Source organism: Sphaerodactylus townsendi, linkage group LG15 (genome assembly GCF_021028975.2).
Source record: "Sphaerodactylus townsendi isolate TG3544 linkage group LG15, MPM_Stown_v2.3, whole genome shotgun sequence".
NCBI lineage: Eukaryota > Metazoa > Chordata > Lepidosauria > Squamata > Sphaerodactylidae > Sphaerodactylus > Sphaerodactylus townsendi.
In genome coordinates this window covers 39,361,220-39,381,907 of record NC_059439.1, presented here as the reverse complement: position 1 = coordinate 39,381,907, position 20,688 = coordinate 39,361,220, and the positions used below count along the sequence as shown (strand labels likewise).

The 20,688-nt window shown below is 56.0% G+C and overlaps 2 protein-coding genes across 2 annotated transcripts in view; both read left to right on the top strand.

Moving 5' to 3' along the window:
- Nucleotides 1–16,143, top strand: part of LOC125444495 (polyamine-transporting ATPase 13A3-like) — a 29,427-nt gene extending 13,284 nt beyond the window's left edge. The window contains exons 10-33 of the mRNA XM_048516937.1: nucleotides 980–1,111; nucleotides 1,194–1,376; nucleotides 1,462–1,619; nucleotides 2,573–2,761; nucleotides 2,875–2,936; nucleotides 3,532–3,682; nucleotides 3,972–4,088; nucleotides 5,546–5,563; nucleotides 5,663–5,816; nucleotides 6,559–6,679; nucleotides 6,764–6,888; nucleotides 7,019–7,191; nucleotides 8,328–8,468; nucleotides 9,803–9,882; nucleotides 9,963–10,005; nucleotides 10,847–10,956; nucleotides 11,094–11,190; nucleotides 11,305–11,377; nucleotides 12,262–12,433; nucleotides 12,526–12,746; nucleotides 13,397–13,485; nucleotides 13,723–13,803; nucleotides 13,946–14,035; nucleotides 15,374–16,143. Coding sequence (XP_048372894.1) covers nucleotides 980–1,111; nucleotides 1,194–1,376; nucleotides 1,462–1,619; nucleotides 2,573–2,761; nucleotides 2,875–2,936; nucleotides 3,532–3,682; nucleotides 3,972–4,088; nucleotides 5,546–5,563; nucleotides 5,663–5,816; nucleotides 6,559–6,679; nucleotides 6,764–6,888; nucleotides 7,019–7,191; nucleotides 8,328–8,468; nucleotides 9,803–9,882; nucleotides 9,963–10,005; nucleotides 10,847–10,956; nucleotides 11,094–11,190; nucleotides 11,305–11,377; nucleotides 12,262–12,433; nucleotides 12,526–12,746; nucleotides 13,397–13,485; nucleotides 13,723–13,803; nucleotides 13,946–14,035; nucleotides 15,374–15,538 — 2,945 coding nt within the window. The 3' untranslated portion in view covers nucleotides 15,539–16,143. The remainder of the gene's footprint in view (nucleotides 1–979; nucleotides 1,112–1,193; nucleotides 1,377–1,461; nucleotides 1,620–2,572; nucleotides 2,762–2,874; nucleotides 2,937–3,531; nucleotides 3,683–3,971; nucleotides 4,089–5,545; nucleotides 5,564–5,662; nucleotides 5,817–6,558; nucleotides 6,680–6,763; nucleotides 6,889–7,018; nucleotides 7,192–8,327; nucleotides 8,469–9,802; nucleotides 9,883–9,962; nucleotides 10,006–10,846; nucleotides 10,957–11,093; nucleotides 11,191–11,304; nucleotides 11,378–12,261; nucleotides 12,434–12,525; nucleotides 12,747–13,396; nucleotides 13,486–13,722; nucleotides 13,804–13,945; nucleotides 14,036–15,373) is intronic.
- Nucleotides 16,144–19,345: 3,202 nt separating this feature from the next.
- Nucleotides 19,346–20,688, top strand: LOC125444525 (stress-associated endoplasmic reticulum protein 2-like). Its single transcript, XM_048516995.1, has 3 exons — nucleotides 19,346–19,508; nucleotides 19,905–19,977; nucleotides 20,229–20,688. Exons 1-3 carry the CDS (start codon nucleotides 19,425–19,427, stop codon nucleotides 20,267–20,269), a joined length of 198 nt encoding a protein of 65 aa, XP_048372952.1. The 5' UTR covers nucleotides 19,346–19,424; the 3' UTR covers nucleotides 20,270–20,688.

Genomic DNA, 20,688 nt, shown 5'->3' with positions numbered 1-20,688 from the left:
CTACCTCGCAGGAGGGTCATTTCAGAAGGTAGCCGTTTTTGGTTTGCCATAGAACAGCTAGAATCGAGTCTCTGAGGTGCTATCGGGCTTGAAACTGGCTATTCTGCCTCACAGGCTGTGGGGACGAATAAAATGCAGAAGGGGAGGCGGGCAGCTCTGAGGGAACAGAAGTAGAATAGCCAGATAAGAACATAAGAACGAGCCAGCTGGATCAGACCAAAGTCCATCTAGTCCAGCTCTCTGCTACTCGCAGTGGCCCACCAGGTGCCTTTGGGAGCTCACATCCAGGAGGTGAAAGCAATGGCCTTCTGCGGCTGTTGCTCCCGAGCACCTGGTCTGCTAAGGCATTTGCAATCTCAGATCAAAGAGGATCAAGATTGGGAGCCATAGATCGACTTCTCCTCCATCAATCTGTCCAAGCCCCTTTTAAACCTATCCAGGTTGGTGGCCATCACCACCTCCTGTGGCAGCACATTCCAAACACCAATCACACGTTGTGTGAAGAAGTGTTTCCTTTTATTAGTCCTAATTCTTCCCCCCAGCATTTTCAATGAATGCCCCCTGGTTCTAGTACTGTGAGAAAGAGAGAAAAATTTCTCTCTGTCGACATTTTCTACCCCATGCATAATTTTATAGACTTCAATCATATCCCCCCTCAGACGTCTCCTCTCCAAACTAAAGAGCCCCAAACGCTGTAGCCTCTCCTCATAAGGAAGGTGCTCCAATCCCTCAATCATCCTTGTTGGAGGCCATGTTGGAAACAGGTCCTCCTCTGTGAGTGTGTTGGGAGTGCAGGCCTACACTGCCCACGCTCCACCGCCAGAGCTCCCAGCCAGATGAAGCTTGTGGAAGGAACCAGAAGTCTCTGTGGGAATCGGTGCTCCTGCAAAATACGTGTGGCTCAAAGCTCTTTGGGGCTGCGAGATGCAGGCGGCGTGACCCTCGCTCCTCTCTCTCACGCTTCTCATTTTCCTTGCAGAGACAGAGGAGATCTTCTCCACAGAGCTGGTGCCGGGGGACGTGCTGCTGGTGCCCCCGGGCGGGCTGATGTTACCCTGTGATGCGGTGCTGCTGAACGGCACAGCCATCGTCAACGAGAGCATGCTGACGGGTACGGGGCAGGGCTGAGAGGCGCACGGGTGGGTGGGTACGGAAGGGTGGCCCTTTGGAGCTGAGCCCTTTCTGGCCCACAGGTGAGAGCGTCCCAGTCACCAAGACGGCTCTGCCTAAGCCCACCCAAGGCGCCAACGGGCTGTTCCAGGATCCAGCGTACAGCCCAGAGGAGCACAAGCGGCACACGCTCTTCTGTGGCACCTCCATCATCCAGACGCGGTACTACTCTGGGGAAGTGGTGCGGGCTCTGGTCATCCGGACAGGTAATGGCTACCCCAGAAGATACAGCAGGGACCCAGGTTGCTCTCCAGGGGGGAAGTATCCGCTTTGCCTTCTCCTCTCCTCCAGGTTTCTCCAGTTCAAAGGGGCAGCTGGTTTGCTCCATTTTATTCCCAAAGCCGACTGATTTCCGCCTGTACAGGGACGCCTGCCGGTTCCTTCTTTGCCTGGTGGGAGTTGCTGGAGTTGGGATGTTGTACTCAGTGGTACGCAGCATCCAACAGGGGGTGAGTGCTTTTGGGAAGGGGGCAGGAGTTGTAGAATCGTCCCTACCGTTGATGAGCCCAGTCCTGGGATCACGGCCCGCCCAGTTTAAGAGCTTCTAGGGACACATACAGGGCTGGTAGATTCAAGTCCAGGAGCACCTTAGAAACTGACGAGATTTTCATGGTGTGAACTTTTAAGAGGCAAATCTGCCTTTCTCAGATACAGTTAAAAGTTCTGACTTCGAAAGCTGATACTCCAAACACCTTGTGGGTCTCCAGAAGGGCTCAGAACCGGCTGTTCTCCTGCAGCCCAAGACAGCTCCCGTGGAAGCATCCTGGCTATCTATCTATCTATCTATCTATCTATCTATCTATCTATCTATCTATCTATCTATCTATCTATCTATCTATCTATCTATCTATCTATCTATCTATCTATCTATCTATCTATCTATCTATCTATCTATCTATCTATCTTATTATATTATATTATATTATATTATATATATATTATATTATATTATATTATATTATATTATATTATTATATTATATTATATTATATTTATATACCGCCCTCCCCCGGAGGGCTCAGGGCAGTAAACAACAAAACATAGAGCACAATAAAACCAGAGACTAAAATCAGTTAAATATTAGTTAATTTGGCTCTATATGTATTGTGTATGATTTGCTCCTGCTTAATGTTCCTTGAATTGTGTTGTTCACCGCCCGAAGCCCTTCGGGGATCGGGCGGTATAGAAATTGAAGAGATATAAAATAAATAAATAAATAAATAAATAAACAAACAAACAAACAAACAAACAAACAAACAAACAAACAAACAAACAAACAAACAAACAAACCCCATTAAAACGCAGCACACTGAATTAACATGGGGGGGGGGCTAGCAGGCAGGGGAGAGTCAGGGAGTGAGTCTGTGCAGTCCCACCCACCCGTCCTCCCCTCTGAATCCAGGAGCAGGTGGGCCGCATCATCTTGGAATCCCTGGACATTTTGACCATCACGGTGCCGCCGGCGTTGCCTGCAGCCATGACCGCAGGGGTGGTGTACGCCCAGCGGCGCCTCCGTGGGAAGCAGATCTTCTCTATCAGCCCTCAGCGCATCAACATCTGTGGCCAGCTGAACCTGATGTGCTTTGATAAGGTGCCGCTCTCCCCCATTTCTCCCCCTCCCTCCCTCCCTCCCTCCCCCCCACGCACGCCTTAAAGAGAGAGCGGCCTTGTGTGAGCACACTCCCTCTGGTTTGCTCCTTGCAGACGGGGACCCTGACTGAGGACGGGCTGGACTTCTGGGGTTTTGTGCGAGTGCAGAACGGCAGGTGAGGAGGGACGTGGCACCCCCTTCCTTTCCCACAGGGCACCGGCGAGGAGGTGCCACTCTTGTTTGTGTAGCGGTGGCAGAATTGCACTCTCTCTGTGCTCGTGGCGTTTCTGGAGGGAGGGTCTCCCCCCTTGGTTGTGGGATTTTGCCGGAAGTGTGTTCTCCGTAGGGGCCTGACCCTTCCCTTCTTTAGTTTTTGGGGAGAGGGGAGGAGGGGCCGTGGCTCAGTGTGGATCATCTGGGTGGCCTGTGGTACGTGCTGGGTTCCGTCTCCCAGCAAAACCCGTTCAAAGGAGCAGGCAGCGGGTGATGATGTCAGAGACCTCCGCCTGGGACCTTGGAGTGTTGCCGCCCGGTAGAGTGGACGGTGACTGGTCTTGATGGGCGGAGGCTCCAGTTCTCGGCGAAGCAGCCTCCTTGCTTCCTCTGACGTTGTGCTCGTTGCCCCACTGCTCCCAGATACTCCCGGGCATCTTGGCCACTGAGGCCAGCCCCGCCCCTCGCCACTCGGGCGTGTGAGTGCACAGCAGCTCCTGGGGACTGAGGTCTTTTCTCCAAACTGCTGCAGCCGCCGATCCTTCCTCTTCTTTCAGCTTCCTCCCAGTCGGGCAGGACATCTGTGCCCCAAGTCTGTCTGGCTCTCCGTTGGTTGCTGCCATGGCTGCCTGCCACTCCCTCACCACTATTGGGGGGCGTCTTTCAGGGGATCCCCTTGACCTCAAGGTGTTCGAGGCCACCGGATGGGTAAGGAGGTGGGGAGGAGGTGTGGCGGGGCGGGATTGGGAAGAACCTGCTTCTTGTGCTCCTTCTCTGGCCAGTTCCCCGCCCCCGCTGTATTACTGGGACTCTGTTGGGAATGCCATTCCTGTGGCCTCACCGTTTCCTGATGGTATGTGTGTACGTGTGGTTTCGGGCATCTGCAGCCACTGGCAGCTGGGGGCGTTTGGTACAGGTGGCCGGCTGTCGTGGAGGGCGATGCTGGCGTGCCACATCCCAGCCGGGTCCCTGCCGTGACCTTCTCATCCTTCAACAGGTGTTGGAAGAGCCCACGCAGGAAGAGACGGCTCTCCATGACCAAATCCAGCCCACCGTTGTCCATCCTCCTGGCCAGACCCCTCCTGAAATCCCAGAGGGAGCGTCTGAGGACGAGGTGAGCGGAAGAGGCGGAGCCTGAGAGAGCCTGCAGTTCTCCCATCTCCCCCTTGGGGGCCTGAAGCCCACTTCCTTCTTTTGCTGCAACAGACCAACCGGGGGCCATGTTGAAATTTGCATAGATGGCTCTCAAAGAGGATGAGAGAGAGAACTATCAGTGGCCACCAGCACTGGGAAATATAGCAAACCTCCGCATTGAGAGGCAGCGTTTGGGACTCTTAAGTTTGGAGAGGAGGCGTCTGAGGGGGGATATGATTGAAGTCTATAAAATTATGCACGGGGTAGAAAAGGTTGACAGAGAGAAATTTTTCTCTCTTTCTCACAATGCTAGAACCAGGGGGCACTCATTGAAAATGCTGGGGGGAAGAATTAGGACTAATAAAAGGAAACACTTCTTCACGCAACGTGTGATTGGTGTTTGGAATATGCTGCCACGGGGTGGTGATGGCCACTCACCTGGATAGCTTTAAAAGGGGCTTGGACAGATTGATGGAGGAGAAGTCGATCTATGGCTCCCAATCTTGATCCTCCTTGATCTGAGATTGCAAATGCCTGAGCAGACCAGGTGCTCGGGAGCAGCAGCAGCAGCAGCAGCAGCAGCAGAAGGCCATTGCTTTCACCTCCTGCATGTGAGTTCCCAAAGGCACCTGGTGGGCCACTGCGAGTAGCAGAGTGCTGGACTAGATGGACTCTGGTCTGATCCAGCTGGCTTGTTCTTATGTTCTTATGTTCTCTGAAGGGGAGTGCTAGGAAGCTACATCACGGGGAGACCTCAGCCTCTGTCCTGGCTTGTTGTGTTTCCAGAGGAACTGGTTGGCCTCTGTGTGAGACAGGATGCTGGACTAAAAGAAGAAGAAGAGCTTGCATTTAGGAGACTCAAAGGGGCTTACAATTTCCTTTCCCTCCCACCCCCCCACCCACAACAAACACCTTGTGAGGTGGGTGGGGCTGAGAGAGCTAAGAAGAACTGTGACTAGCCCAACGTCACCCAGCTGGCATAGGTTGGAGTGCACAAGATAATCTGGTTCCCCAGATAATCCTCCACAGCTCAAGCGGCAGAGCGGGGAATCAAACCTGGTTCTCCAGATTAGAGCGCACCAGCTCATAACCACTACATCATGCTGACTGCACTGGTCTGATCCAGCAGGGCTCTTCCGAGGTTCTTATCTTCAGCTAGCCTAGCATCCTCTTTCACGCTGCAGCTGACTAATTGCCCTAATTGGAGGGCCACCAAATAGACCCCCACCTGCCTCTCCCGCCTGGCCCTGGGATTCAGCATAAGAACATAAGAACTAGCCTGCTGGATCAGATCAGAGTCCATCTAGTCCAGCACTCTGCTACTTGCAGTGGCTACTCGCAGCATAGAAAGTCAGAGTTTATTCAGATGGTGATGTGAGCTGAGAGGCTCTGACTTCTCTCTCTCTCTCTCTCTCTCTCTCTCTCTCTCTTTTTCAGGAGCTCATGGAACTGATGGTGAGTGAAGCCGGTCTGCCTCCCCCCTCCCCCGCCGGCCTCTCTGTCACGCTTTGGAGGACTCGGGCAGCCTGACCCGGCCTGTTTGATCCCTCGCAGAAGCTCTACCAGATCGGAATCTTGATGCAGTTCCCCTTCTCCTCGAGCCTGCAGCGCATGAGCGTTGTGACGCGCACCCTGGGGGAGAAGAAGCTGGTTGCCTACATGAAGGGGGCCCCGGAGACTGTGGGCAGCCTCTGCCGCAGGGAGACAGGTAGGCGGCTGGCGGGGACTTCCCTCGACGGGAGGGTTGAGGCGCGTGTATGTCTGGCCTCGAGCCTGCAGCTCCCAGCAGGCCCTGCCAGGAAGGCAGTGCTGAGGAACTAAAGTGGGAAAGGGTACCCCTGCACACGCAGCTGAGACATGAACTTACTGTATTCCCGAGTGCCCCAGCTGCTGCTGCTTGCTGGGACTGGAGACAAAAAGTTTGGCTTAATTGGTTATTTAACTCCTGTTGGAAACTACAGGCTCTGTGCGATGGTGGCCTCGGTGTGAGGAGAAGGGCCTTGCTGCTCTCTAGGAGCTCTAGGAGCAGCAGTGGCGTAGTGGCTAAGAGCAGTGGCTAAGAGCAGGTGCACTCTGATCTGGAGGAACCGGGTTTGATTCCCCGCTCTGCCGCCTGAGCTGTGGAGGCTTATCTGGGGAATTCAGATTAGCCTGCGCACTCCCACACACGCCAGCTGGGTGACCTTGGGCTAGTCACAGCTTCTCGGAGCTCTCTCAGTCCCACCCACCTCCCAGGGTGTTTGTTGTGAGGGGGGAAGGGCAAGGAGATTGTCAGCCCCTTTGAGTCTCCTACAGGAGAGAAAGGGGGGATATAAATCCAAACTCCTCCTCTTCTTCTAGGGGGAGAGGGCAGGGCGGGGGGGCACATGCCTGCTCGGGAAGGCAGGGACTTCCCAGGGCCCGTCTTCCATCCTAACCCCCCTTCCCTCGGCGGCGGCTGCTGCTGTCAGTTCCAGACGATTTCTCGGCTGTGCTGGAGAAGTACACCCAGCAGGGGCTGCGGGTCATTGCCCTGGCCAGCCGCCGGCTGGAGAACAAATACACGTGGCACAAGATCCAGCACGTGAGCAGGCAAGTGTTCTGCCCATTTGCCCCCATTCCCCTCCCCCTTCACACACACACCCCCCGGCCCCTCTGACTGCCCTTTCCCCGCAGAGACGTCATTGAATGCGGCATGGAGTTCTTGGGGCTCGTCATGCTGCAGAACAAGCTGAAAGCAGAGACCGTGCCCGTCCTGGCGGAGCTGCGCAGAGCCTGCATTCGTCCGGTCATGGTGACAGGTGGGCTGGTCTGGGGGGGACGGGGGAGGGGCACTTTTTGTGACAGGAGGGGCTTCCCTGGAGAGGAGAAGGCAGCCAAGCACGGGAAGGGCTCCATGTAGCTCTCCCCTTCTCTCTGTGGCCCACCCAGGAGATAACCTGCTGACGGCGGTCTCCGTGGGCCGGGAGTGTGGCATCATCCCAGCCAAGGGGAAGGTGATCTTGACGGAGGCCCTGCCCCCCAGGGACGGGCAGCCGGCCACCATCAACTGGCAGTACGCGGATGAGCTGCCCGCTGAAGTCGTGGAGAAGGCGAGCAAGGAGGTGAGGGCGGTTCTTTCGGAGGGAGGGAGGGGCAGATGGCCCAAGCCCCCTCCCCCCTCCCCGCCGGGATCCACTCCCCGTTCTCTCTCTGCCTTCCAGGAGATCAGTTCAGTTCAGTTTAACCTTTAATGGCATAAAAGACTACAGATTATTTACATTTAGACGCAGCAGTGGCGTAGGAGGTTAAGAGCTCGTGTATCTAATCTGGGGGAGCCGGGTTTGATTCCCAGCTCTGCCGCCTGAGCTGTGGAGGCTTATCTGGGGGATTCAGATTAGCCTGGGCACTCCCACACACGCCAGCTGGGTGACCTTGGGCTAGTCACAGCTTCTCGGAGCTCTCTCAGCCCCACCTACCTCACAGGGTGTTTGTTGTGAGGGGGGAGGGGCAAGGAGATTGTCAGCCCCTTTGAGTCTCCTGTAGGAGAGAAAGGGGGATATAAATCCAAACTCTTCTTCTTCTTCTCTTCTTCTCTTCTTTCCTCTTCCTCTTCCTGCTCTTCTCTTCTTCTTCTTCTTCTTCTTCTTCTTCTTCTTCTTCTTCTTCTTCTTCTTCTTCTTCTTCTTCTTCTTCTTCTTCTTCTTCTTCTTCTTCTTCTTCTTCTTCTTCTTCTTCTTCTTCTTCTTCTTCTTCTCCTCCTAAATATTGGTATTTAAAATGTTTTCCAAAAACTTAGCCACTGCCAAGGTAATTGATGGACTACTGTCACTCAGCAAAAAACAAGTGGTCTGGAAATTAGAGTAATGAAGCCTTGGAAGCAGCAAAGGATAAATTAAAATCTTACGCGAGCATGAAGATGACATTCCAGGAGAATATGGGATATGGTTTCAGGAGATCCACAACCACAACGACATAGTCTCTGTTGTTTGGGGATCTGAAGGTATCTCCCAGAGGTTACCGCTGATGGGAAGCTGTTAAGACGTGCTAACATAAATAAACGACGTTGCTTAATGGAGGACAGAGATGTGAGATATTTGGCTCTTACTCTGTAGCGTGGCTGTATTCCAAGGTAGCGGGGGGAGCATACAGCTGTCGGGTAAAAAAAGTGATGCTCGATATCTCTCAATCTTTCTCGGATTTGGTTAAAAATGTATAATTCACTGCCAATCCCAACACTATCCAAATCAATCCCTTCCAGGAGATCAAACTCATGCTGGACGAGGAAGAGCTGCCGCCGGAGCCCCGGGGGCCAAATGTCGCAGATAACAGTTACCACTTTGCCATCGGAGGGAAATCCTTTGCGGTCATTCTGGATCACTTCCCTGACCTGTTATCCAAGGTGAGTGTCCTGGAATGGGAAGAAGAGCGAGGGACGAGTTTGGATCGGAGACTCCAGGAGGCTTACAAACTCCTCCCCCTCCCTCTTTCCACAAGAGAGTCCTTGTCAGGTGGGTGGGGCTGAGAGGGTCCTGAACAAACTGCGATTGGCCCGAGGTCGACCAACAGGCTTCATGTGAGGAGCGGGGATACAAATCCGGCTCACCAGACAGGAGACTGCCACTCGTGTGGAGAAATGGGGAACCAAAACCCAGTTCTCCAGATTAGAGTTCCCCTCCTCTTAAGCCAGACCTGGGCATTATTTTTTGAGTTTGGATTTATATCCCCCCTTTCTCTCCTGCAGGAGACTCAAAGGGGCTTACAATCTCCTTGCCCTTCCCCCCTCACAACAAACACCCTGTGAGGTAGGTGGGGCTGAGAGAGCTCAGAAGAGCTGTGACTAGCCCGAGGTCACCCAGCTGGCGTGTGTGGGAGTGCACAGGCTAATCTGAATTCCCCAGAGAAGCCTCCACAGCTCAGGCGGCAGAGCTGGGAATCAAACCCGGTTCCTCCAGATTAGATACATGAGCTCTTAACCTCCTACGCCATTGCTGCTCCTTATACGGCCCGCGGGCCACATCCAGCCTGCCGGATGACCCTGACTGGCCCCCCTGCCGTGCTGGGGAGCGAGGCGCCTTTGAAAGCCCCGCAAAAGCCGGTTGCCTTGGCTGCCGGCTTCTGCGGGGCTTTCAAAAGTGCCTCTCCCCCCTGCCTTTTGGCCCGGCCCTCCACAATATTTTCTGTTTCTTATGCGGCCCCATGGAAAAAATAATTGTCCACCCCTGTCTTAAGCACTACACCACGCTGGCTCTCTCTCCCCATGGGAGCCCCTTGAGGAGAAGTCTGGTGGCCTGTGGGTCAGGAGGCGGAAGGGATGGAAAGCACGGAAGCTGGATGAGCTACCTCCAGAAAAACACTCGTCCAAAACGGGGAAGTACAACAAACTGATTTATAGCATGAATGACAAGTCTAAACGCATTAATAGTATTACAAATACATTCTTATACATGAATAGAATAGCACTGGAATCAAGTTCATTCATAAATCCCACAGACAGGAGACCATTCTGGAGGTATCTCATCCAGTTTCCGTGCTTTCCTTTTCTCCCCCTCGCGTTTCGTTTTCCTCTCTGGAAGGGATGGGAAGCCAGGAGCCTTGTTGTGTCCGGTGGCTGGCTCTTCTTGGCTGTGGGCACCGTAGCTCTTTGGCCTTTCTTGGGCTGGGGGCTGGCCCGGGAATCCTGATCTGCCGAGCTATGCTGCCCTCTGCAGGCCACGGCCTCTTTGTCGTCCTCAGCTACTGCTCTGTGGCACGGTCTACGCCCGCATGGCCCCGGACCAGAAGACCCAGCTCATCGAAGCCCTACAGCAGATGGAGTGAGTTTCCGGGGCAGTTCAGGCGGGGCCTGGCGGGCGACCCCGTCCCTCCTGCCTGTAACTCCGCTTTTGTCTTCCAGCTACTATGTGGGCATGTGTGGGGACGGAGCCAACGATTGTGGGGTAAGTTGGTCTCTGCCTGCATTACCACAGCGCCCCCCCCCAAAGTGGGGGCAGTTTGGGGGGGCAGGGAGAAAGAAGACATTTGGTTGCTTACGTGGTCTGTGGATGCTTCCTCTGTGAACGAGGAAGTTCCCTCTCGGCTTGATCTTTTGGAGAGTCACTGAGTCCCAAGAGAGGAGCAGAGCGTTCTGGGAATGGCACCCAGCCCCTTGGGACAGAGACCCAGCATTAGCCAGGCGCACAGGAGCGCCCCTGACCACTCGCCAGGGGCGTAATGCCCATTGGGCAAGGCGGGCAGCTGCCCAGGGCACCACCTTGTGGGGGGCATCAAAATGCAGGGTTCGTTTTTGGGTATTTTTAGTAGTTTTCAATTTTTGGCCTGCAGGGGGCGCAGTTTTTAGGCTAGCGGCACCAAAATTCCAGGGTATCATCACGAGACTGTCCTTATGCTACCCTCCAAGTTTGGTGAGGTTTGGTTCAGGGAGTCCAAAGTTATGGACTCCCAAAGGGGGTGCCCCATCCCCCATTGTTTCCAATGGGAGCTAATAGGAGATGGGGGCTACAGTTTTGAGGGTCCATAACTTTGGACTCCTTGAACCAAACCTCACCAAACTTGGGGGGTAGCATAAGGACAGTCTCCTGATGATACGCTGAAATTTTGGTGCTGATATGTCTAAAAATTCACCCCCTGCAGGCACCAATGTCCTGTTGCAAAAAAATTTTGGTTGTGGTGGAGTGGCCACCCGTGGGCGGGTGGGGGGGGGCATCCAACACAGGTTTTGCCCAGGGCTACAGTTTGCCTCGTTACGCCCCTGCCACTCACCCTCCCTGTCTCCATCAGGCTTTGAAACGGGCTCACGCCGGCATCTCCCTCTCGGAGCTGGAGGCCTCCGTGGCTTCTCCCTTCACCTCCAAGACGCCAAACATCTCCTGTGTCCCAGACCTCATCCGGTAGGCATCCGGGGTTTCTGCCTGGAGTGAGCCTCCGGCCCCCCAGCCCCTGCACGGAGCCCCAGGGTTGGGCAAACGGCACGCTTGGGTTTGAAGCCCCGGTGTTAATTCTCGCGATGCTGTTTCTGTTTCCCCAGGGAAGGCCGAGCTGCCCTCGTGACCTCCTTCTGCGTCTTCAAGTTCATGGCCCTGTATAGCATCATCCAGTACCTCAGTGTCCTGCTTCTCTACTCTGTGAGCACCGGGGCTGGCTGGCTGGCTGGTCTGTGGAGGGGGGCCTTTGGGGGTGGGTCCGGAGATCCCCTGTGCTGACGGGGGTTGTGGGCCTCCTCTCCTCTCCTCTTCCAGATCCTGAGCAACTTGGGAGACGTGCAGTACCTCTTCATCGACACGGCCATCATCCTGTCTCTGGCTTTCACCAGTAAGTCGACCGTGCGCAGCAGGCGTGGGCTGTGGGAAGGCCGCGTGCGACGGAGGAGGACGGAGGGGTGGCCGAGGGTGGGGCTGAGGCCCCCAGAGAGAAGGAGCTACGGAGGCTTGGCAGCCCTTGGCAGGGGAGTGGGCGTTTTCTTTGCTGCGTGCCGAGTCACGCCTGCCTCCTGGTGACCCCTGGTGGGGTTTTCAAGAGGCAGTCCTGAGGTGGTTTGCCATCACTGGCCTCTGCATCACGACCCACCCGGGTATTCTGTGGAGGTCTCCCATCCAAATACTTGCCGGGGCTGACCCTGCTTCGCTTCTGAGCGTGATGAGACCAGGTCAGGCTGGGCTATGCAGGGGAGGGCAGAGCTGGCTTGGAAAGGGGGCGAGGCCGGTTCATGGAGGGCAGGTCTGTCAGTGGCTATTGGCCGGGCGGACTAGAGGAAACCTCCAAGTTCAGAAGCAGTCAACCTTTCAATTTGAGAGGAAGGCCTGGGCCCCTGTGCTCTGCTGTTGGCCCTCCAGAGCACAGGTGTCAAACTCGCGGCCTGCCAGCATGATGCTGGCAGGGGATGATGGGAACTGTAGTCCATAACATCTGGAGGGCCGCGAGTTTGACAGCTGTGCTCCGGAGGAACTGCCTGCCTGCAGAATGAAACCGGATGCCGGACTAGGTGGGCCTGCACTGCTCTGCTCCGGCAGGGCTCTTATGTGTTCTGGATGTTTGTTTTTTCCTGGGCTGTCCTTTGGTCTGGGCTTCCTGGTTCACGGCTGTGGTGCCCCAGGCCAGGGGTCTCTGGAATGCAGGTGGGGCTGCCTGACCCCTGCCCTCCTCCTCCTCCTTCTTCTTCTGCCATTGTCTTCTGTGTGTGTTCTCTGTTTCCGTAGTGAGTCTGAACAGGGCCTGGCCTGAGCTGGCCCCCCAGCGGCCCCCCACCAGCCTGGTGTCTCCTCAGCTGCTGCTCTCTGTGCTCACCCAGATCCTCCTGTCTCTGGGCTTCCAGGTGGGGGCTTTTCTCCTTGTCCAGAGGCAGCCGTGGAACCGCCCCAGCAAGGACAAGTAAGTGTGACCGTGGCACGCAGCTTCTGTGTGCTCCAGGGCTGGCGCGTACTGTCGGTGGCTGCCCTGAACGTGGCGTGTCCCTCCTGCAGGCAGTGCGGACCCGTGGCCAACCTCACGCTGGACTCCAACAGCACGTCCTCCAGGAACGGCACGGCGGGGCTGGATCCCGCTGGGGGGGAAGGGGACGACCACCCCTCTGTGCGCAGCTTTGAAAACACCACCCTCTTCTACGTCTCCTGCTTCCAGTACGTGGCCGTGGCGCTGGCCTTTGCCAAGGGTCGCCCTTTCCGGCAGCCCATTCAGACCAATGGTGAGCGGCCGCCCCAGGCGTGTCTTTCTCTGCTCCTGTTGCTTCGGCTCTGCCTACTGAGTGAGGGAAAGGCCGGGTGAAAACGAAGGAGTAAATGGGGGGCAGAATTGCTGAGGGAGGGGCTTCGGGCTGCTCGCTGGGAATTCAGTGGGTACCATTTCTCTTTGCTCATTTGCGGAGCCTGCTGACACGGAGTCTTAAGAACTCAGAAGAGCTCTGCCGGATCAGACCATCTAGTTCATCACATCTGTCCTGACACAGAGGTCAAACACTGCTTCCAGAGGGCCAACAGACTTCCCCAGCGCTGCCTCCTGAAGCTTCCTGCAGAGCTGGGGCTGTGAGGAGCAGCAGTGGCGTAGGAGGCTAAGAGCTCGTGTAACTAATCTGGAGGAACCGGGTTTGATTCCCAGCTCTGCTGCCTGAGCTGTGGAGGCTTCTCTGGGAAATTCAGATTAGCCTGGGCACTCCCACACACGCTAGCTGGGTGACCTTGGGCTAGTCACAGCTTCTCAGAGCTCTCTCAGCCCCACCTACCTCACAGGGTGTTTGTTGTGAGGGGAGAAGGGCAAGGAGATTGTCAGCTCCTTTGAGTCTCCTGCAGGAGAGAAAGGGGGGAGATAAATCCAAACTCTTCTTCTTCTTCCTTGCAGGTTTATTTCTGGCCTCCCTGGTGACCATTTCCAGCTTCTTGCTGCTGCTTCTTCTGTGGCCGATTCCTGTCCTAGACGAGCTCTTAGAGGTACGGCCCCTGGCCCCCCACTCTGCTGGCTTTTGGGCTTCGGGGGGCAAGGGGGGTGCCGTGACAGAGCAGGAACGCTCAAGGCCAGTAGCCTCCCCTGGGCTGGCCTCTGCCGCCCCAGAGGTCCCCTGCTGGATCTCAGTCCAAGAACGGCAGCCGTGCCTGGAAGGGGGAGGGGGAGCTGGTTGGGGGACCCTCCCACGAAGGCCTGAGAAACGAGCCGCGCTTTCCCCTCAGCTGGACTGCATCCCGTACGAGTGGAGACTCATCCTGTTGGCCTTGACGCTGAGCAACCTGGTCCTGTCCCTCTCTTTGGAGGTGAGGCTGCCCACCTGGGACGGCTGGGCTGGATGGCAGCGGGATCGACTCCTCCCCCTCCACTGCCCACCTTCCTGGGGAGAGGGGCCGTGTCTCTCTGCGGCCTCCCCATGGCTCCAAAGCCCTTTCTCTCCCTCCCCAGAACTTTGTCTGCGACTGTGATCCTCTCTGGCAGCGGGTCTGCTACGCGCAGCGGAAATTTGAATACCCGAACCAGGCTACTTACCCCCAGGTATCGGCAGAGCTGGCGTGGGTGCCTTCGGAAGCGGGGGGCCATTCCGTGGGGCAGTTCTCCTGAGCTTCTGGAGCCTTCCACAGGGATGGCTTCAACCAGAGGTCTCCAGGAAGGACACTCGCTGGAGGAGGGCGCAAGTTGGCATTCAGACCCAGAGTTCTGGGGGAGATGAGGGGGCCCCCCGGCTGCTTTTGCCATGAATTCTGCAATCTGGGCTCTCTCCTGAGCCGCTCAGTCACAGCCTTGGTTCCGAGACAGGCCTTGGGATTCAGCAATAGCAGCAGCCAGTGACCCCACCCTGAGCCCCCCCCCTCTCATAAGAACATAAGAACTAGCCTGCTGGATCAGACCAGAGTCCATCTAGTCCAGCACTCTGCTACTCGCAGTGGCCCACCAGGTGCCTTTGGGAGCTCACATGCAGGAGGTGAAAGCAAGGGCCTTAAGAACATAAGAACTAGCCTGCTGGATCAGACCAGAGTCCATCTAGTCCAGCACTCTGCTACTCGCAGTGGCCCACCAGGTGCCTTTGGGAGCTCACATGCAGGAGGTGAAAGCAATGGCCTTCTGCTGCTGCTGCTGCTGCTCCCGAGCACCTGGTCTGCTAAGGCATTTGCAATCTGAGATCAAGGAGGATCAAGATTGGTAGCCATAAATTGACTTCTCCTCCATAAATCTGTCCAAGCCCCTTTTAAAGCTATCCAGGTTAGTGGCCATCACCACCTCCTGTGGCAGCATATTCCAAACACCAATCACACGTTGCGTGAAGAAATGTTTCCTTTTATCAGTCCTAATTCTTCCCCCCAGCATTTTCAATGAATGCCCCCTGGTTCTAGTATTGTGAGAAAGAGAGAAACATTTCTGTCAACATTTTCTACCCCACGCATAACTTTATAGACTTCAATCATATCCCCCCTCAGACGTCTCCTCTCCAAACTAAAGAGTCCCAAACGCTGCAGCCTTTCCTCATAGGGAAGGTGCTCCAGAGCTGGCCTGTCCATTGATCATCAAGGTGACGCAGAGCCAATCTGCCCACCTGTGGTCAGGAGACAGGCCCAAGGGGCAGCCTCCTGTTCCAAGTAAGGATGGTGGGAAGAATTGAAGGGGTAGCCTGGGGTGGGGGGGAAGGAAAGGGGAGCAGCAGTGATGGATGGCCTTCTAGTCAGGCACTCGATTTCTTGAGAATAGTGGCACCACAGGGGACCAGGGGTCCTGCCCTCTGGTAAAGGGAAGAGGAGGAGGAGGAGGAGGAGGAGGAGGGAGGGAGGGAGGGAGGTTTCGGGGCAGTGAGGTCCAAGGGGTAAAACCGAAGCTGCTGCCGTTCCTCTTCCCCTGCAGTTGGAGCTGGATGAAATGGCCCCTGGCTACTCCTGCCGCCTGTACGCTCCCCCTCGGGCCAAGTACAAGCGTCTGGCCCAGGAGTTGCTCTTTGACCCCGACTGGCCTCCACAGCCAAAGACCAGCACCAAGGCCCAGCTGCCCCCTGCGGAGAGCACCGCCTAGAGACAGGCCTGGGCCCACACCGCTCCGGGAAGGCTGCAGCAGTTGGAAGACCGGCCTAGCAGGGGCCGCAATCAGGAAGCAGAGAGCATCGTGGGACTTGTAGGGCGCCCCCCTCCCCCCTGTAAGGTCACAAAACGAGCCCAGTGTGCGGAGTCTAGCAGTGCCACTTCCTCTCCTGCTGCTCTTGCACTTCTCCAGGGCTGCATTCATCGTTTGCATGGGAGGAGAGTCCATGCCTTAATTCCAGTTTGCCCAAGACCCCCATGGCGTCTTTGTGACTGGGGGGGGAGGATTGTGTGTCTCTTTCTGAGCTGAGGACCAACGAAGGGGGCGGCTTTCCGCCTGCCTGGGGCTTTTACCCTCCCAGTTTTTCAAAGAGAAAAGATCATTCTAAGACTCTTTAAGTTATTGGCAGCGGAGGGAGCGGAAACGGAAGTGCTCTCTGCTTCTCCGCCCACTCTTCCTTTTGGTTTGTCCTTCCTGTGTCTTCCCCAAATGTTTCCATTTCTCCATTCCAAGGCTGCTGCCTGCAAGATCCTCCTCTGGTTTCTCATCCCCACCCCCCTGGCAGGGGAACACAATTAAATTTTTTCTTTATGGCTTGACGAAGCCCTTATGCTTGCATTGACTCTGCTGGGAGATAGCCCAATAGTGGTGGCACAGTGAAGATATGTAGCCTAGCCCCTTGGGATGGAATTAAACGTGTGAAACTAGGCTTATTGCGGGGGGGGGGGGGGGGGGGGCTTTGGAAACCCATTGCTAGGGGTAGCCCGTGGTCTCTGGCTGGGTCTGCAGGGTGAGTAGGAATTAAGAGGAGAATGGGATTCACTCCTAGAATGGGGCCCGGGTAGGGGTGGTGGTTGGCTGAGCCTTCCAGGGGGCAGTAGCCATTTGGGGTTGGATCCTGCCATCTCTTTCCAGAGCAGCGTGGACTGCTTTTGTCTTGCACCCCCACAAGGGACTCTGTGCATGCTCGAGGCATGTAGATCGCACATCTGACCCTGGGCTGTGGTGGTGGTGGGGAGGATATATTTATCACCTGCCATATTGAAGGTTGCCATTAAAGACCGTGGGCCGTCAGCTGCCCTTTCTTTTATCTTTAGCTGCTTGCAAAAACTGGTTTTTAGAAGCACGGTGACAAGAACACGTCACGTACGTTCACCTTTATACAATGTGGCCACAATCTCTTCCAACACATTTTGACTCCCTGATAATCCTAGGTTACACACGGCTATTTATGTTGGCTAGATCGGAGGCTATTCCATTAGGGGAACTATTGGGTTGTTTAAATAAGGTGGCGTTCCGTGACTGAATGTGCTGTTGGGGTTGCGGTCAAATCGACATCCTTCTAAAGACTTCAGTTGTGGCCAGAGGTAAATGGCTGAAACCTTTTAACCAGGTGTGAATTAGATAATTGGTGGTTTCTTTTAGCAGGAGTGGATTTTAACATTATATTGGCAGTTGCCAGGTTTTTCCCCATTTTATATAAACAAATACATATATTTTTCTTTTCTTTTAGTCTTAGTGTGTCAGTGTTCAGAGCCAAATTGGCTGTTTGAGCAGTATTAGTAAAGAAAGCTGCCATTCTTTGTGTGGGAGGGGAGGGGGGGTCATGGGAGGATTGTATGAGGCAGAATTGCAGGTTGGCAGAGAGGAAGTTGGGGGGGGGGCTGGCATTGCCCCAAAGCAGCCCCAGCTGATCTGATTAAATAGCACAAAGCCAGGAGCGGCCTCTGCAGTCCACAGAGCTCTTTGTTGGCCTTGAAGGTGAAGCCAGGGGGTGAAGCCAGCTGCCCCCGTGGGGGTCGCCAGGGGGCTTGGTAGACAAGCAGACGGCACAAACGCTACACTGCCTCCTGGCCACTTTTCCCGCGAGGCCCTGAAACAGGCGTTATCTTCTCCCCACCCATCCCAGAACATTCAGCTTCCATTACGTGGGGATGGGTGTGTGTGTGGAAGCAATGGTTGTGTTCGTAATTTGTTCTGGTGGATTAAGACCCCCCCCCCTCCGGGCACAGAAGCAGCGAGGGCTTTGCTTTATTTATTTTATTTATTAGATTTAATATACCGCCCACCCCTGAAGGGCTTTGGGCGGCGTACGATACATATTAAAACTTACCAAGGTAAAAACCAATTACAAATAACATAAAACCAATACAGAATATTAACATACATATTATATAAGATCGGATGGCGAGAAGAGCATTCTAATTCGTGTCGCGAGGGTGGTCGTGGGGGCATAGCCGTGTCAGATTGAATAGACATCAGCACACCAGTTGAAATAGAAGAAGAGTTTGGATTTATATCCCCCCCTTTCTCTCCTGCAGGAGACTCAAAGGGGCTGACAATCTCCTTGCCCTTCCCCCGTCCTCACAACAAACACCCTGTGAGGTGGGTGGGGCTGAGAGAGCTCAGAAGAGCTGTGACTAGCCCAAGGTCACCCAGCTGGCGTGGGTGGGAGTGCCCAGGCTACTCTGAATCCCCCAGAGAAGCCTCCACAGCTCAGGCGGCAGAGCTGGGAATCAAACTCGGTTCTTCCAGATTAGATACACGAGCTCTTCACCTCCTACGCCACTGCTGCTCCAGGGGATGGCATCCTTTTCAGAGGCTAACACCCCCCACCCTAAAAAAAAAAAGCCTGGCGTAACAATTCCGTTTTGCAGGCCCTACAGAAGTGCTCAAGCCCCCACAGGGTCCTAATAGTTGATGGTAAAGAATTCCACCAGGCAGAGGCCAAGGCTCTGGCCCGGGTGGAGGCTAGCCGTATCATTGAGGGGGTCGGGACCACCAGCGAATTGGCCTCTGCAGAGGCCGAGTGAGGGCATAAGGGGAAAAGGTACGAGGGCTCTGACTCCTGTTTGGATGCGCGTCTGTTGACCGGGAGGAAAAAGATGAGCGCCGTCCCCATTTGTTTATTTACTTGCTTTCTTCATTCACATCTTGCTGTTCTGCGGGAACCCAAAGCAAGTTCTTCTCTTGTCCTGTATTCTGTCCTCCCAACAGACTTGTTAGGTTGAGGCTGTGCGTTAGAGGAGGCCAACCTATGGTGCTCCAGATGTTCATGGACTACAGTTCCCATCAGCCCCTGCCACTTCTTCCTGGTGCATCTTCCTCAAGGAGTTCACGGTCCCGCCCGGTCCTGAACTCACCTTAATGTTTGGAGGTTTTTAAACAGGCTGGGTGGCCACCTGGCCAGAGTGCTCCGATTGTGCCTTCCTGCATGGCGGGGGTGGGTGGGATGGGGGGGCCCCTGGTGGTCTCTTCCCATTTTATGAGTCGCGCCTTCGAAACAGACAGGAGGCGCTGACACACCCACCCACCCCAGCCCCGGCAAAGAGCACGCTGGCCTCAGGGCGGGGACCCCTTCTCAGGACCTGGCCGCTGAGCCCCCGAGGCTGCTCTCTCGCTGTCCGGCTGCAGTGGCTGTGCTGCCCACCGATGAGAGCCATGAGGCCGAGAGGCGCTTCCGGGGGTGCTGGACGGTGCAGCCCGGTTTGCCGAGGGGCTCTGCTGTCGGGCGTGATTCGGAGAAGCCCCCTCCTCGCTCCAAGCGCAGCGGCAACGACTCGCCACAGCTTGCTTCATTCATTCATTCATTCATTCATTCATTCATTCATTCATTCATTCATTCGGCTTCCAGACTCCGGAGCGTCCCCACGTGCAGCTCGGGGGGCCGGACTCCCTCCACTCGCCGCGCGGCTCCCACCACTCGGCCTCCTGGCCGGGGACCGAGGAGCGCCCGCCACCGGCTGCGGGCAGAGGCCGGCATGGCGGCAGGCGGAGCGGCGTCGGAGGGCTGGCGAGGCCACTGCGCCTGCGCGAGGGGCGGCCCGAGGGGTCGCCGGACGGAGCCGCCCCGAGCCCCCCCTCCCCCTCCCCGAGCGCCATGTCGGGGGTGCAGCGCATGAAGGTGGCCAACGAGCGGCACAGCAAGAGCATCACGCAGAGGGGGGGCCTCCACCGGGCCCCGGTAGGGGAGGGGCCTTCAGGGAGAGTGGGGGGGGGGGGTCAGAGGGTCTTCCTTTGCAAATGCGGCCGCCCTGCGTGGCGATAGACAGCCCCCCCTCCCCCAGGCTGTCCGGAAGCTGTGCAGGATCGGGCCGGCGTAGAATGTGGGTGGGGGACCTCCGGGGGACGGCAGACCCCTCCCCTCCCCACACCTTTTGCCTCCAACACCTACCTTGTCGGGGGTCGGGGAGCCTGGATGCATGGCAGCCCCCGCCCCAAGAATGCAGGGATCAGGGCCAGGTGGGAGGGGGGCTTCGCTGTTCCTTCTGCCTGCGCGTGGGGGTGGGGTGGGGGAGGGAAGCCATGTCAGAGGAAGGCGGTCGCCCTCTTAGTTCTCTCCTACTCTGCTTCTCCCCAGACACCCCAGGAGGAAAAAGCCCCTGTCGGGCCCTGGCTCTTGGCCCTTTTCATCTTTGTGGTCTGTGGATCAGGTAGGAAGCTCAGGACGGGTCAGAATGGAAGAGGGTCCGCTTTGCAAGGTTGCTGACCCCCAGGGAAGGGGGCTCGGGCTTTCCAGGAGACGCAACCCATCCCCCCCACTGCAGAGATCAGCTGCCCTGTGGGGAGAGGGGAGATCCGCCTCTCACGGCCCCTTGACCGCTTGACCGCACCCGGGGGTGGGCCGTGCAGCTGCCGCTTCTCCCTTCTGACACCTGAGATTTCCCTTCTGTTCTTTTCCCAGCCATCTTCCAGCTGATTCAGAGCATCCGACTTGGCGGCTGATCGGGGGCTAAGGACACATTGCCGCAGTGCGCCCCCCCCCTCAAGAAACTGTGGACTATTTTAGGCCCTCCCAAGCGTCTCTGGGAGGCACCAACAACACTCCGTGTGCTGCCAAATACTTTCTTTCACCTCGATGCTTCTGGAACTATAGTCTGCTTCTGTTGGTTCTTCTCTCCAGAGGGACTGTGGTGGGTGGAGGTCTCTGCTCTGGGCCCACAGACCGGGGTGGAGGGGATCGCAACTTGGCATTGTTTCCCAGATACTGTATTAAATGCTGAATGAGTTTCCTCAGGAGAGCCCCTGGGTGCAGGCCTACAGTGGTCTTGCAGGGCTTGGAGAGTCTGTGAAATGGGCGGTTTGTTGAGCTCAGCTCTCTTCCACAACTGATCACAACATTAAAAAAATGTCCCATCTGAAAA

What these genes read in the sequence shown, in the direction of transcription:
- LOC125444525 (XM_048516995.1), top strand. Translation starts at nt 19,425, where the DNA reads ATGTCGGGGGTGCAGCGCATGAAGGTGGCCAACGAGCGGCACAGCAAG. An exon ending in GGGGCCTCCACCGGGCCCCG is followed by an intron (nt 19,509 to 19,904) that starts GTAGGGGAGGGG and finishes GCTTCTCCCCAG; the next exon opens with ACACCCCAGGAGGAAAAAGC. An exon ending in CTTTGTGGTCTGTGGATCAG is followed by an intron (nt 19,978 to 20,228) that starts GTAGGAAGCTCA and finishes TTCTTTTCCCAG; the next exon opens with CCATCTTCCAGCTGATTCAG.